This window comes from Dromiciops gliroides, chromosome 2, assembly GCF_019393635.1.
Source record: "Dromiciops gliroides isolate mDroGli1 chromosome 2, mDroGli1.pri, whole genome shotgun sequence".
In the NCBI taxonomy this organism is placed as follows: Eukaryota; Metazoa; Chordata; class Mammalia; order Microbiotheria; family Microbiotheriidae; genus Dromiciops; species Dromiciops gliroides.
Genome location: NC_057862.1, coordinates 470,429,529 through 470,442,399, shown reverse-complemented (window position 1 = coordinate 470,442,399; position 12,871 = coordinate 470,429,529). Strand labels below are relative to the sequence as shown.

The window sequence follows — 12,871 nt, the reverse complement described above, 5'->3', positions numbered from 1 at the left end:
GAAGGGGAGGGAGGGAGAAAAATCTGAAATTGGAAAGCTTGTATAAACAAAAGTTGAGAACTATCTTTACATGTAATGGAAAAACTAAAAAAATAAAATAAATAAATAAATGAATAAATTAAAAAGTAAAGGCAGTTTTCATCATTTATTTTATAGAGGCAGGCAGATAGATGCATGCATGCATGAATGCATGGGTGGATAGAGATAGATAAATAGATGATAGATAATAATGAGAAAGCAATTATTAAGCATTTAATATGTCCCAGGATTGGGTCAATGGAGGTTTTGCATTATCCTTTTTAAATGTTTTCCTCAGTCCCTTGTACTAACAAGTATCAGGAAAGGTTAATGTGGCACAGTTCATCAAATCCAGTAATTAACAGTCTTCCCTCTCTAGGAAATGGTAACTCTTGTGGGACAAAACAAAACTGTCCTCCAGTTCTGATCCAGAGATATAGCTTCTTCTTTTCCCAAGTTGGGAAAAATATAATTTCCAGGGTCTTCAGTAACTTGGGCCCCCACTTGAAAGGCAGCCAGTTCAAGTCTTGCTGGAATTAATATAGCATTCAGAATATTACATTCATTGTTAATATGCAGAATGATAGTTAACACTTTGGGCAGCTAGTCAAGGAGACAGATTCCTGGAAGAAATTGTGAAGCAAGAAGCAAGTGCCTTCAGTGAGCCCTTCTCTCTCTCTCTCTCTCTCTCTCTCTCTCTCTCTCTCTCTCTCTCTCTCTCTCTCTCTCTCTCTCTCTCTCTCAATCTCTCTCTCTCTCTCTCTCTCTCTCTCAATCTCTCAATCTCTCTCTCTCTCTCAATCTCTCTCTCTCTTCTCCTTTGGAAGGAAGAAAGCAAGTATCTACTATGTTCCAGGCATTGCACTAAGTACTGGGAATACAGAGAGAGGTAAAAGGCAGTCCCTGTTCACCACACCATTTTCATTCCCTTTGAGTACAAAGGGCTGTGTGGCATACTTCAAGTCATCATGTGCGGGGAATGCTGGATTTGGACTTAGAACACCTGGGCCCAAGCCCTGGTTCCCTCACCTACTAACCAAAAACAAGTCACTCAGTCTCTCTGGGCTTCTGTTTACTCAGTCATAAAATGCGAATAATATTTTTGCTACTTTCCTCAGAGTATTGTGAGAAAAGTGCTTTGTAAGGGAGGTAGCATAGGATTGTGGGAAAAGGATTAGAATCAGAGTTACCTGAGCTGGAATCCAGACTTGACGAAGTAAGGGAGAGAGGGAGGGAGGAGGTAAAGAGGGAGGGAGGGAAGGAGATAGGGAGGAAGGAAGGAAAGAAGGAGAAGGAAGGAGGGAGGGAGGAAGGAACAAAGGAGGGAAGGAGGGAGGGAAGAGAGAGGGAAGAAAGGAGAGAAAGAAGGAGGGGGAAGGGAGGGAAGGAGGGAGGGAGGAAACAAGGATTTAAGCACCTATTATGTACTAGGCACTGTTAGGCACTTTACAAATATTATCTCATTGGACCCTCACAATAACCCTGGTAGAGATAGATAAATAGGTAGGTAAGTATTATCATTATCCCCATTTTCAAATTGAGGAAGCTGAGGCAGAGGGATGTTAAGTGACTGATCTTTGCCCATTCCAAAATAAGACAGTGAAGCATTTCTACATGAATTCCCTCTATCTGTTTTTCTGTCTGTCTCTGGCTGCAAATTGACATCAAGGCACCAGCCAGCATGTCCTCCCAAATCAGTGCTTTTCTTCCCTCTTTTTTTGTGTGTGTGGAAGAAGGGATAAACTGCTTTTTGTTGTTGTTGTTTTTTGTTTTTGGTTTGGTTTTGGTTTTGTTGGGGGGGGGGGGTTGGGGGGTTTTGTTTTTTTGTTTTTTGCGGGGCAATGGGGGTTAAGTGACTTGCCCAGGGTCACACAGCTAGTGTCAAGTGTCTGAGGCCGGAATTGAACTCAGGTACTGCTGAATCCAGGGCCGGTGCTTTATCCACTGTGCCACCTAGCCGCCCCTAAACTGCTTTTTATTCAGCTAGACATGCCTGGGCAGGGGAGCAAATAGCTTCCTGAGCCCTTTAGAACCCTTAGAGTCAGAGCATGTTCAAGCTGCAAGGGACAGTAGAAATCATCTAGTCCAACACTCTTTTTTAACAAATAAGGAAACTGAGGCCCAGAGGGGGGAATTAACTCACACAAGGTCATGTAGCAAGTGAAATATTCAAGAGAAATCTTCATACACACTTTAAGATGCCACAGAAATAGGTCTCTTGTTTATACTGTCATAAATCTGCCAGACTCTTCAGGAAAAAGCCCTGGAGTTAGAATCTGAGAACCTGAGTTTGAATCTCAGCTCTGCCAAGTCATTTCACCTCTATGTACCTTAGTTTCCCCATCTGTAAAATTAAATTTAAAAGTATGCCCTGTTTACATCTTTTTTTGGAGTGCCAGTTGTTACACATTTACCAGCTTTACCAGCACATCACTGCCTCTAAGGTACTCAGTACTCTGTCCTGGTTAGACCAAATCTTCAACAATGTGCTCAGTTCTTGAAGTCAGAGTCTAGGAAGGAAATAGTCAAGCTGGAGAGCATCCAGAGGAAAGTAACCAGGATGTCATAAGCCTTGAGTCTATCTCATATCAAGATTGGTTGATGGACTTGGCAATGGTTAACATGGAGAAGATGGGGGAAAGTGAGGGGAGGAGACAGGGACACCATGGCTATCTTCAGGTACTTAAAGGGCTGGCATATGGAAGATAAATTCAATTTGTTCTCTTTGGCTCCAGAGGGTAGAACCATCCATTGTTCGATGGATGACAGTTGTTGTTCTTCAGTCGTTTCAGTTGTGTCAACTCTTTATGACCCCATTTGGGGTTTTCTTGGTAAAGATACTGAAGTAGTTTGCCATTTCCTTCTCCAGCTCATTTTACTGATGAAAAAACTGAAATAAACAGGATTAAGTGACTTGTCCAGGGTCACACAGTATCTGAGGCCAGATTTGAACTTGGGTCTTCCTGACTCTATCCACTGTGCCATCTAGCTACCTAGAAGACAGTTACAAAGAAGGGAATTTAGGCTTAATGTCAGGAAAACCTTCCTAACAAAAGTAGAATGGGTCACATTGGGAGGTCATGAGACCTCCAGTAGAAGCTGGACCAAAACTTGTCCAGTATTTTATAGCTGGGGCTCCTGAGATGTAGGGCTAGGTGGGTGCTGAGGTCCCTTCTAAGTCTCCAATCCTGGATTCTAGTTATCTTTTCCTAAGTCTATGAAATAAAAAGAGGGCCCAGGTCCTTGCAGTCCTCAAAAAAGAACGATTATAGGAAAGGACTCAACCCTAGAGCCTACTCCACCTTCTCCACCCTGCCCTTTATTCTCATAGGACCAAACTAGTATGGGGTGGGGGAATGACTAGGACTCTGGGAAGATGTAGAAGGGAATTGAGAGATTTTGTATATTATAGCAGGCTCAAGTCTACACGAGGAAAGGAAGGAAGTCAAATATTTGCTCTTGATGGGCCGGGCCCCAAAGCTCTCAAATAATCTGCAACAGGTTATTCAAATGATGATTATTTAGCCTTGTGACCATGAGCAAATGACTTTAACCTTTCTGAGTTTCAGTTTTTTCATCTGTAAAATGGGAATAATGGCTATTATGCTCACCTCACAGAGCTGTTGTGAAGCTCAAATAAAATAATATACTATATGTAACATACTTTACAAACCTTAAGGGGCCACATGAATGTCATCATAATCATCATTAACAGCACAGAGCTGGTGATTTCTGTGTGAAAATGTTGTAAAGACAGGGAAGAAAGGAGTCAGGGAAATAGGTACCTTACACTGTACAGAGACCTTCTTCACCTAGCAAGAGTGGAGCCAGATTTGTCAAGACTCACCTCACCAAGACATGGAAACCCTATCAGGGAGGGAGAGATGCTACCTCTAATGAGACTGGAAGAGAAAAGGTTGAGGGTACAAACCAGCTAGACTTGAAGCCCGTCCTTCACCCCCACCCCACCCCACCTCATCCACCCAGAAGGGTGTTCTTTAACCTTCTGCCTGGGAATGAACAAGATTTACCAAGTGACCAGGGGGAAGCTGGGTAGTACAGTGCATAAAGCCTTGGATTCAGGAGGACCTGAGTACAAATCCAACTTCAGGCACTTGACACTTAATAGCTGTGTGACCCTGGGCAAGTCACTTAATGCTCATTGCCCCATCCAAAAAAAAAAAAAAAAAGATTTACCAAGTGACTAACCTTAGAGGAAGAATGTAAATTCCATTTAATTCAATACTTATTAATCACCAGCTGCATACAAGATGCTATATGAGGCTCTGGGGAACCAGAGACAAATAATGAAGAGTCCCTACCTTCAAGGAGTTTATAGGGGAAATAATATGTAGTCCAGTAAATAGAAGCAAAATAATTTTAAGAGGGAAAGAATGTTAGTCAGTGGAGGGAATAAGAAAGGCCTCATTTAAGAGGAAGCTTCTGAGGTGTGCTTGGAAAGAATCTAGGCATTATTTGAAGCAGAAGAAAGGAGAGAATGCATGCCAGAATTGGGGGACAGCCTGTGCTTGAAGATGGGAATGGTATTTATGGGGAATAGCTAAAAGGTCAGTCCAACTAGAATAGAGAGTGCATGGAGGGAAATAAGGGGAAATAAGAGAGGGAGGGGAGGGGGTAATCTGTGAAGAGCTGCAAAAATTAAACAGAGGAGTTTGTATTTTATAGTAGAGGCAATAAGATGCTACTAAAGGGTTAGGAGGGAAGGTAAGGAGGAAAAGCATTTATATAGTACCTCCTATTATGTGACAGGTACTGTATTTGTGCTAAGGTTTTAAGGTTTCTTGTTTGTTTTGTTTGCTTGGGGTTTTTCTGTTTTTTTGTTTTGAAGGACAATGAGGATTAAGTGACCTACCCAGGGTCACACAGCTAGTAAGTGTCAGGTGTCTGAGGCTGGATTTGAACTCAGGTACTCCCGAATCCTGGACCGGTGCTTTATCCACTGTGCCACCTAGCTGCCCACTTGTTTGCTTGTTTTACAAATTTCTCATTTGATCCTCATAACAATGCTCTTATCCCCATTTTATAGTTGAGGAAAATGAGGCAAGCAAAGGATAAGTGACTTGCCAGTGTCACACAGCTAATAAAGGTCTGAGATGGCATTTGAACTCAGGTCTTCCTGAATCCAGGCCCAACACTCTATCCACTGCACCACTCAGCCACTAGGAGGAAGAGAAGTGACAAGGTCAAACCTGTCTTTTAAGTATATCAGTTCAGCAGCTGTATGGAGACTAGGTTACACAGGAAAGAGACTGGAGGCAGACAAAACGATTAGGGCACAACTTCAATCATACAGTGGAAAGGTGGTAAGGTCTTGAATTAGGGTGGAAAGCTACGTGAGTGAAGAGAAAGGGACCTATGGAAGTCACCATTGGGAGAGTATCAAGAATTCAGAACTGATTAGATATGAGTGTTATGGGAGGCAGAAAGTCCAGAATGACCCCAAGTCAAAGATGAACCTGGGGGATGGAAGGGTGGTGATGCCATTAAAAGAAATGTAGACGTTTGGAGGGATGGTTTTGCCAACCCAGTTCTCTTTACTCCCTCTAACAAAGACCTGTTATCCTTCTAATGCTCATACCCAACCTTTCCTGCCCACTGCAGTCTCCTCCTCTCATCTGGGCCCAATGTCACAGATTCTGACTCTAATTCATTTTGTAACCTTATATGAGTCATTTTGTATGAAGGGATTGAATTTGTACAATTGCTAACGTCTCTTATAGCTTTAAAGCCTTACCTTTCTACCTTCATCACTAAAATCTTAACTTAAAAAACATTGATCATCATCACTAAAAGCATTCATGAAGTATCTTGTGCATTTGGCATAGGTCAATCATAAATAGGTGCTTAGTAGGTGCTAAGCAAAGAGAATTTCTCATACCTTTCAGGAGTTTCTGATTCCCATATGATTTTAGGAGTTTATAATCCAAGATCATTAAACTAACATAATATAGAAAGTATAAGTGGCAGGTTGAAAACACAAACCTTAGACCATAATATTATACCATTTGGATGTTTTCATCATCTACAATCCAGAGGGAAGAGTGAGCTCTAACATTCTGTAGCCTATGATGCTATGACTTTTTGTTGTTGATATCCCTTCATTTGTAAAAGGAAGTTTAGCACCTCCATGTTTGACACATAGTAGGTATTTAATTGTATAAAATGGAATTGATCAGAAAGAAAAGCTTGAGGAGCTCCATGACCAATAGGCAGTATGAAAGGATAGTCAGTCACCTATTATTCTGTGGTCAGTGGAGGAAGACATCATGAATGTGGTGGGATTTTAAGAGCTGTTTGATGATGCTTCAAGAGAGGTTGCTTGGTAGGCTAGAATATGGAAAGAAGTGAAAGGTGATCTAGAATATGGTGTTGACTTGGAGACCCCAAGGCGGGAGCAAGCTGAGGGAGTGAAGGGGAACTAAAGACGATATGCAGCCACTGGAAGTTTTTTTGAACATAGAAGTTACACATCATGGGAATATACTACAGACCACCTGGACAGAAGAGAGAGTTTGATAAGGAGTTCTGAAAACAGGTAAAAAATCTGGCATGAAAGCACAGATTGCAATGATGGATTGCATCAACTTTACAAACATCTGCTAAAGTTCTCTCTGCCAAAAGCAAAACAAAAGAGAAGTTGGGTGAAGACATACACAGGTTTGGGATGTGGAGAAGAGGAAATGAGGACACTTAAGACACATGACCTCAGTTTTCTTAGTAAACTAGGAGCAAAAATCATATGCTGAGAGTTTGGGGAGGGGGGCCAAAGTTATTGTCTTGACAATAGAGGACAAGGTTTGGAATAGCTGTTGTAGGAAGTAGGATAGAGAGTCCATCGGGGCCTAATAAAGAGGATTACAAATAGCAGTGTGGAGATAGGTGAAGTTGCTCAGATCTCAGAGTTGGAAGGGACCCCATAACTCTTTAGACTAGTTTGTATCTGAATAGGAATCCTTTTTACAATATCACAGCAGCTAGGTGGCAAAATGGATAGAAAGCTGGGCCTGGAGTCAAGAAGACTCCTCTTCCTGAGTTCAAATCTAACCTCAAACCCTTAGTAGCTGTGTGATCCTGGGCAGGTCACTTAATCCTGTTTGCCAATGCTTTAAATCACTAGTGATTAAAGAAACGCAAATTAAAACAATTCTGAGGTGCCACCTCATACCTATCAGATTGGCTAATATGACAAAAAAGGAAAATAATAAATGTTGGAGAAGCTGTGGAAAAATTGGAACACTAGTGCATTGTTGGTGGAGGTGTGAACTGATCCAATCATTCTGGATAGCAATTTGAACTATGCTCAAAGGGCTATGGGGCTGTGCATACGCTTTGACCTAGCAATGCTACTACTAGGTCTGTATCCCAAGGAGATCATAAAAAAGGGAAAAGGACCCACATGTACAAAAATATTTATAGCAGCCCTCTTTGTGGTGGCAAAGAATTGGAGATCAAGGGGATGCCCATCAATTTGGGAATGGCTGAGCAAGTTGTGGTATATGAATGTCAGAGATTACTATTGTACTATAAGAAATGATGAGCAGGCAGATTTCAGAAAAACCTGTAAAGACTTATGTGGACTGATGTTGAGTGAAGTGAGTAGAACCAGGAGAACATTGTACACAGTAACAGCAACATTGTGTGATGATCAACTGTGATAGACTTAGCTCTTCTCAGCAATGCAATGGTCCAAGACAACGCCAAAGGACTCATGATGGAAAATGCTTCCCACATCCAAAAAAAAGAAATGTGGAGTCTGAATGCATATTAACCAATACTTTTTCTACATTTTTTTGAGATTTTTCCCTTTTGTTCTGATTCTTCTTTCGCAATATGACTAATGCAGAAATATGCTTAATGTGATTGTACATATATAAACTATATCAGATTGCTTTCTGTCTTGGGGAGGGGGGAGGGAAGAGAGGGAGGGAGAAAAATTTGGAACCCAAAATCTTATAAAAACAAATTTTGAAAACTATCTTTACATGTAACTGGAAAATAATAAAATACTTTTATGATTTAAAAAAAGAAAAGAAAAAAAGAAAATTACTTGTTCAGTGCTTAACGTGATTGTACATGTATAATGTATATCAAATTGCTTGATGTCTTGGGGAGGCAGGAGGGGAGGGACGGAGGGAGACAAATTTGGAACTCAAAATCTTATAAAAATGAATGATGAAAACTATATTTACATGTAATTGAAAAAAGGAAAATACTTTTAAGGGGGGAAAAGGAAAAAAAAAACTTGTTTGCTTCAGTTTTCTCATCTGTAAAATGGGCTAGAAAAGGAAATGGCAAACCACTCTAGTATCTCTGCCAAGAAAACCCCAAAAGGGATCTTGAAGAATCGGGCATGACTGAAAAATGACTAAAACCAAATAGAGTATTCCTGACAAGTGGTCACTGAGCCACCTTTTGAATACCTCTAGGGAGAATGAACAACACCAATAGCTAGCATTTATAAAGCACTTCAAGATTTGCAAAGCTCTTTACAAATAGCATCTCATTTGATCCTCATAAAAACCCTGGGAGGTAAATGCTTTTATTTCCCCATTTTACAGATGAGGAAATAGAGGCAGACAGCAGCTAAGATACTTGTCTAAGGTCACACAGTAAGTATCTGAGGCTCAATTTGAACTCAGGTCTTCTTCACTCCAGGCCCAGTGTTCTATCCACTTCAAAATCCAGCAGCTTCATGAGATGCCCAAAGCAGCCTATCCTGCCTTTGGCTAGTTTTCATTGTTGGGAAGTCTTGTTTTTTTCTTACATTGAACCTAAATCTGTATTTCTACAATGTCTGTCCATGTTTTGCTCTTTATTACCAAGGAGAACAAATCTAATCCCCCTCCCATGTGACAGCCCTCCAGATATGTGAAGGAAGCTCTCATAGTCCCTCTCTCTTCTCCAGGTTGAACATTCCCAGTTCTTTCCATTGATCGCCACATCCCATGATCTCTTCTCCCTTTTCCATTCTTATTGTTCTCCTCTATATATACTCTGCTTTGTTGATGTCATCCCTAAAATGGGATGCCCAGAACTGAACACAATCTTCCAGATGTGGTCCAATGAAGACAGAGTACCATGCCTCTCTTAATGCAGCCCAAGGTCACATTAGTTTTTTTCACTGACAAGTCCTACTAGTGAAACTTCTGAGAGAGATTATGGGGTACAGTAGTTAAGGGGCAGAGCTTGAAGGTAAAAAAGACCCAAGTTCCAATCTTACTTTCAACACTTAATACTTGATAATGGACAAGTCACATAGCATCCCTGAGTTATGTTCTTCATCTGTAAAATGAAGATGAAAATACTTATAGTGATGACCTCGGTTTGAGATCTTACTGTAGGGCTCAAATGAGATAAAGTATTGAAAGCATTCTGCAAGCTTTCAAAATGGTAGACAGTTTAATTATTATTTACCCATACTAAGTTTGCAGTCCACTAAACCCTGCCCCCACTTTTCATCTGAACCATGGTCTAGCCAAATGTCTCTGTTGCTCTTAATTCTGTAGCTGATTTTTTTTTTTTGGAAAAAATGGATTTGTTGCGGACTCAGTCCAAATGAGGTTGTAATTTCCTCTGTTCTTTAATGGCGTGGGAGTGGATACATAGAAAGCAGATGGACCCTGGGAAAGATCAAAGGTTATCAGAGTATGGACAGCACAAAAACAAGGAGACAAGGAATTCAAGGGTAATGGAAAGTGACTTTTTGAGTGGATTAACGATGGGATCAAGACTTTGGAGAAAACTTGACCACTTCAAAGTCAGAAAAAATGGTGCTAGTTTAGAAGAACAGAGAGGGGGTTAAAGGACCAGAGGCCACAATGTCAATGAAGAGAATCAGAAGTAAGGTTATTGGGAAAAGGGGAAGGACAGGAGATTGTTACCAGAGAGGAGAACTACAACATTTTTTAAAATGTTTCAATTCATAAATTGAGTGTAGTGACATTACATGATCATATCACAGTCTATTTTACAAATGTATCAAGACATATGAAACAATAAAAACAAAACATCGCAATGGAAAATGAACTCTAAATCCGGGGGTCAATAAAGAAGTGAAGTTGATGGGGACTGAGGAGGGCAGGGGAGGGAGGATGATATTTACAAAGGGCTTCCTGGTCAGTGTCATTCAACTGTATTTACAATGAGACAGGGGTCCCAGAGCCTCTCCTTGCCCTGTTCTGGGGTTGGGGAGTTTGGGCTGGTCAGAGAAGGCTGCTCAGCTGGCTGTCTGCATAGAGCTGGTCACCCGGTGGAGACAGGTATTTTTTGCCAGAGGATGTTAGAGGTGGTGGTGCTAATAAAAGGGGGTGTGGAGGAAAGTAAAAGAGCTCTCTTCCCCCCACCCCAGAAAAACAAAACCCAAATCCTGGAAATACATACACATCCTTCACAGTGATCCTGGATCTCAGGACTTTGGAATATATGCCAAACATATTATAAACATTTTGTACTTGTACATTTTAAATGTCAGTGATAACTAATGGCCCTTGTTCAAATGATAGGGAGCTCACACATCTGCCTAGATGTAAAGTGGTTCTGACTCTCATGCCTCCTCTTTTTCTCCCCCTCAGGACACCCCTTCTACTCAAGGGTACTGGAGAACTGTGAGGATGAAGCTGAATTTGATGAGGTAAAACACCCCTCTCCTGACTCCCTGACTGGTTGATGCCTCAGTCCTCAAAGAGGTCCCTTTTTGGTGGTTCAACAGGAAAATACCATCTGGCTAGCATGAATACATTGACTCCGAGCTCCTTTATGCCTGATTTTAGAAACACTGAGCACACAGGGTGTAAAATCAAGTTTCTCTGGGAGGCAGCCATAGAGGGAAGGCAGAGAACTCCAGAGTTCTACACCCCCTCCACCCCACCCCCCCACCTCCCACCTCCACAGGAGACAGCCTGCAGTTTCTAAGTTATTTTTCTCTTCCACCTGATGCATAGAGCAACATGGTGTCCTTTTCAGGAGACAGGACAGAAAGATCAGAGCTTTTTTCTCTCCTCCTACCAAAACTCCACAAACCTTGGCCCAAGTAACAGCCACGGCCAGCCCAGGCCAGTACAGAATGTCCAATGAAAATGATATGACTCATGCCAACATAGTTAATTTCCAGCCTTCTCTTGGTCTCAGTTTACCTGCTCACAAAAGTGGAATCACAGAGAAGTGTCTGTAAGTGGTCACTCAGCATACAACAATCCCCTCCTCATCCCTACTCTCTAAAAACACTATTTTTATTACCTCATTATAAATTCAACAGTATCTATTTTCTAGTAATAAGTAGGAAGAAATTACTTTCCACTAGTTTTCCTTCTCTTTAAAAAAAATGTTTTATCAAGCATAGAATGATAAATTTAGAGCTAGGAGGGACCATAGAAGCCATCAACTCCAACCCCCTCATTCTACAGATAAGGAAACTGAGGCACAAAGCGAGTAAGTGACTTGCCCAAGTTCACACAGGTGGTAAATGCTTAAGGCACAATTCAAACTCAGATCTTCCTGTGTCCAAGTCCAATATTCTATCCCCTATCCTACCTAGCTGCTTTTTTTCTTTTTATAACACTCTCATTTCCCAATGACTTTCTTCAATCCCCACAAAAGAACTCTTCCCCTATTTCAAATAAGAAAAGTCAAAACAAACCAATATATAGACTAAATCTGAAAAATGTATGCCTCATTCCACACCGATAGCCTATTGCCTTTCTGCTGACAAGTGAGAGGTCCGCATCACCATCAATCCTCCGAAATAATGACTGGCCATGGAATTGATCCGCATTATGAAGTCTTTGGATGTGGTTTTCCTTTACATTAATTTGACCAGTGCATAAATTATTCTACTGGTACAGTTGATTCCATTGCCAACCCCCATTTTCTAGTGTCCCTACGCCCACCTCATCAAGGATGACCTGGCCATCTTGCATGGTATTTCCAATTAAATCAAACATCTCATGAGAACCTAGTCCTTCTCATCTTTGAGTTGGGCAAATGTCCACTTATACCTCAGATAAAGAACATGGGACATGACGGAGTTCTGAGTTCAGTTCTGAATGGTTCACTTTAGGAAATGAGCAGGGTCTTCTGTATCCAAAAGACAGTAATCAGCAAGGTGAGACTAGACACCGTGTTATGTGAAGACCAGTTAAGGAAAATGTGGATGTACAAGCTGAAGAAGAAAAGACTTAAAGAGAACATATAGACCTTCTTCAAGTATCCGAAAGGCTATCTTGTAGAAGGGGTTTTTCCCAATCAGTAAGTGCCTACTATGTGCCAGGCTCCCTACTACTCTACACAATTGTCAACCTGGAATTTAAAGCATTTATTAAGCACCTACTGTGTGCTAGGCAAAAGAAAAGAGAGAGACAAAAGATAGTCCCTGCCCTCAAGGAGCTCTAAGTGTACATAGATATACTTTAAAAATAAGTAATATTCACATGTTGAAAGTACGTGCTCAATTTTTAAAAATTGATAGCAGTACAAAATCTAAAGTTTTAGACCACTGGTCTAATGGATAAAGAGGTTGCTTTCGATTAAAGAAAACCTGAGTTCAAGTCCCACCCCTGATGCATACTGGTTATGTGACCCTGGGCAAGTCAGCTCTCAATGCCCAGACAACTAGGCAATCTGCCCCCCAAAAAAAAAAGAAAGAAAAAAAGAAAAAGCTGTTCAGTTTGAACTGTCTAAAAGTTGAACTACTTGTCAGGAATGTTGCAGAGGAATTCTCTCTCCCCAAGTATAGGTTAGGTTAGAGAAGTAGTTGGTCTCTGAAGTCTTTTTTTAGCTCAGACTCTTTGCTTCTGGGAATGGAGGCTATACCGCCCCCATCTCCAAGTGTCCCTTT

At 41.1% G+C, this 12,871-nt stretch overlaps 1 protein-coding gene across 6 annotated transcripts in view; it reads left to right on the top strand.

Annotated features, from left to right (window-relative positions):
* OTOF (otoferlin) overlaps nt 1–12,871 on the top strand; it is a 185,015-nt gene that overhangs the window by 23,164 nt on the left and 148,980 nt on the right. For all 6 annotated transcript variants that reach the window (XM_043987816.1, XM_043987814.1, XM_043987817.1 and 3 more), the window contains exon 2: nt 10,611–10,669. In XM_043987816.1, the coding sequence (XP_043843751.1) occupies nt 10,611–10,669 (59 nt within the window). The remainder of the gene's footprint in view (nt 1–10,610; nt 10,670–12,871) is intronic.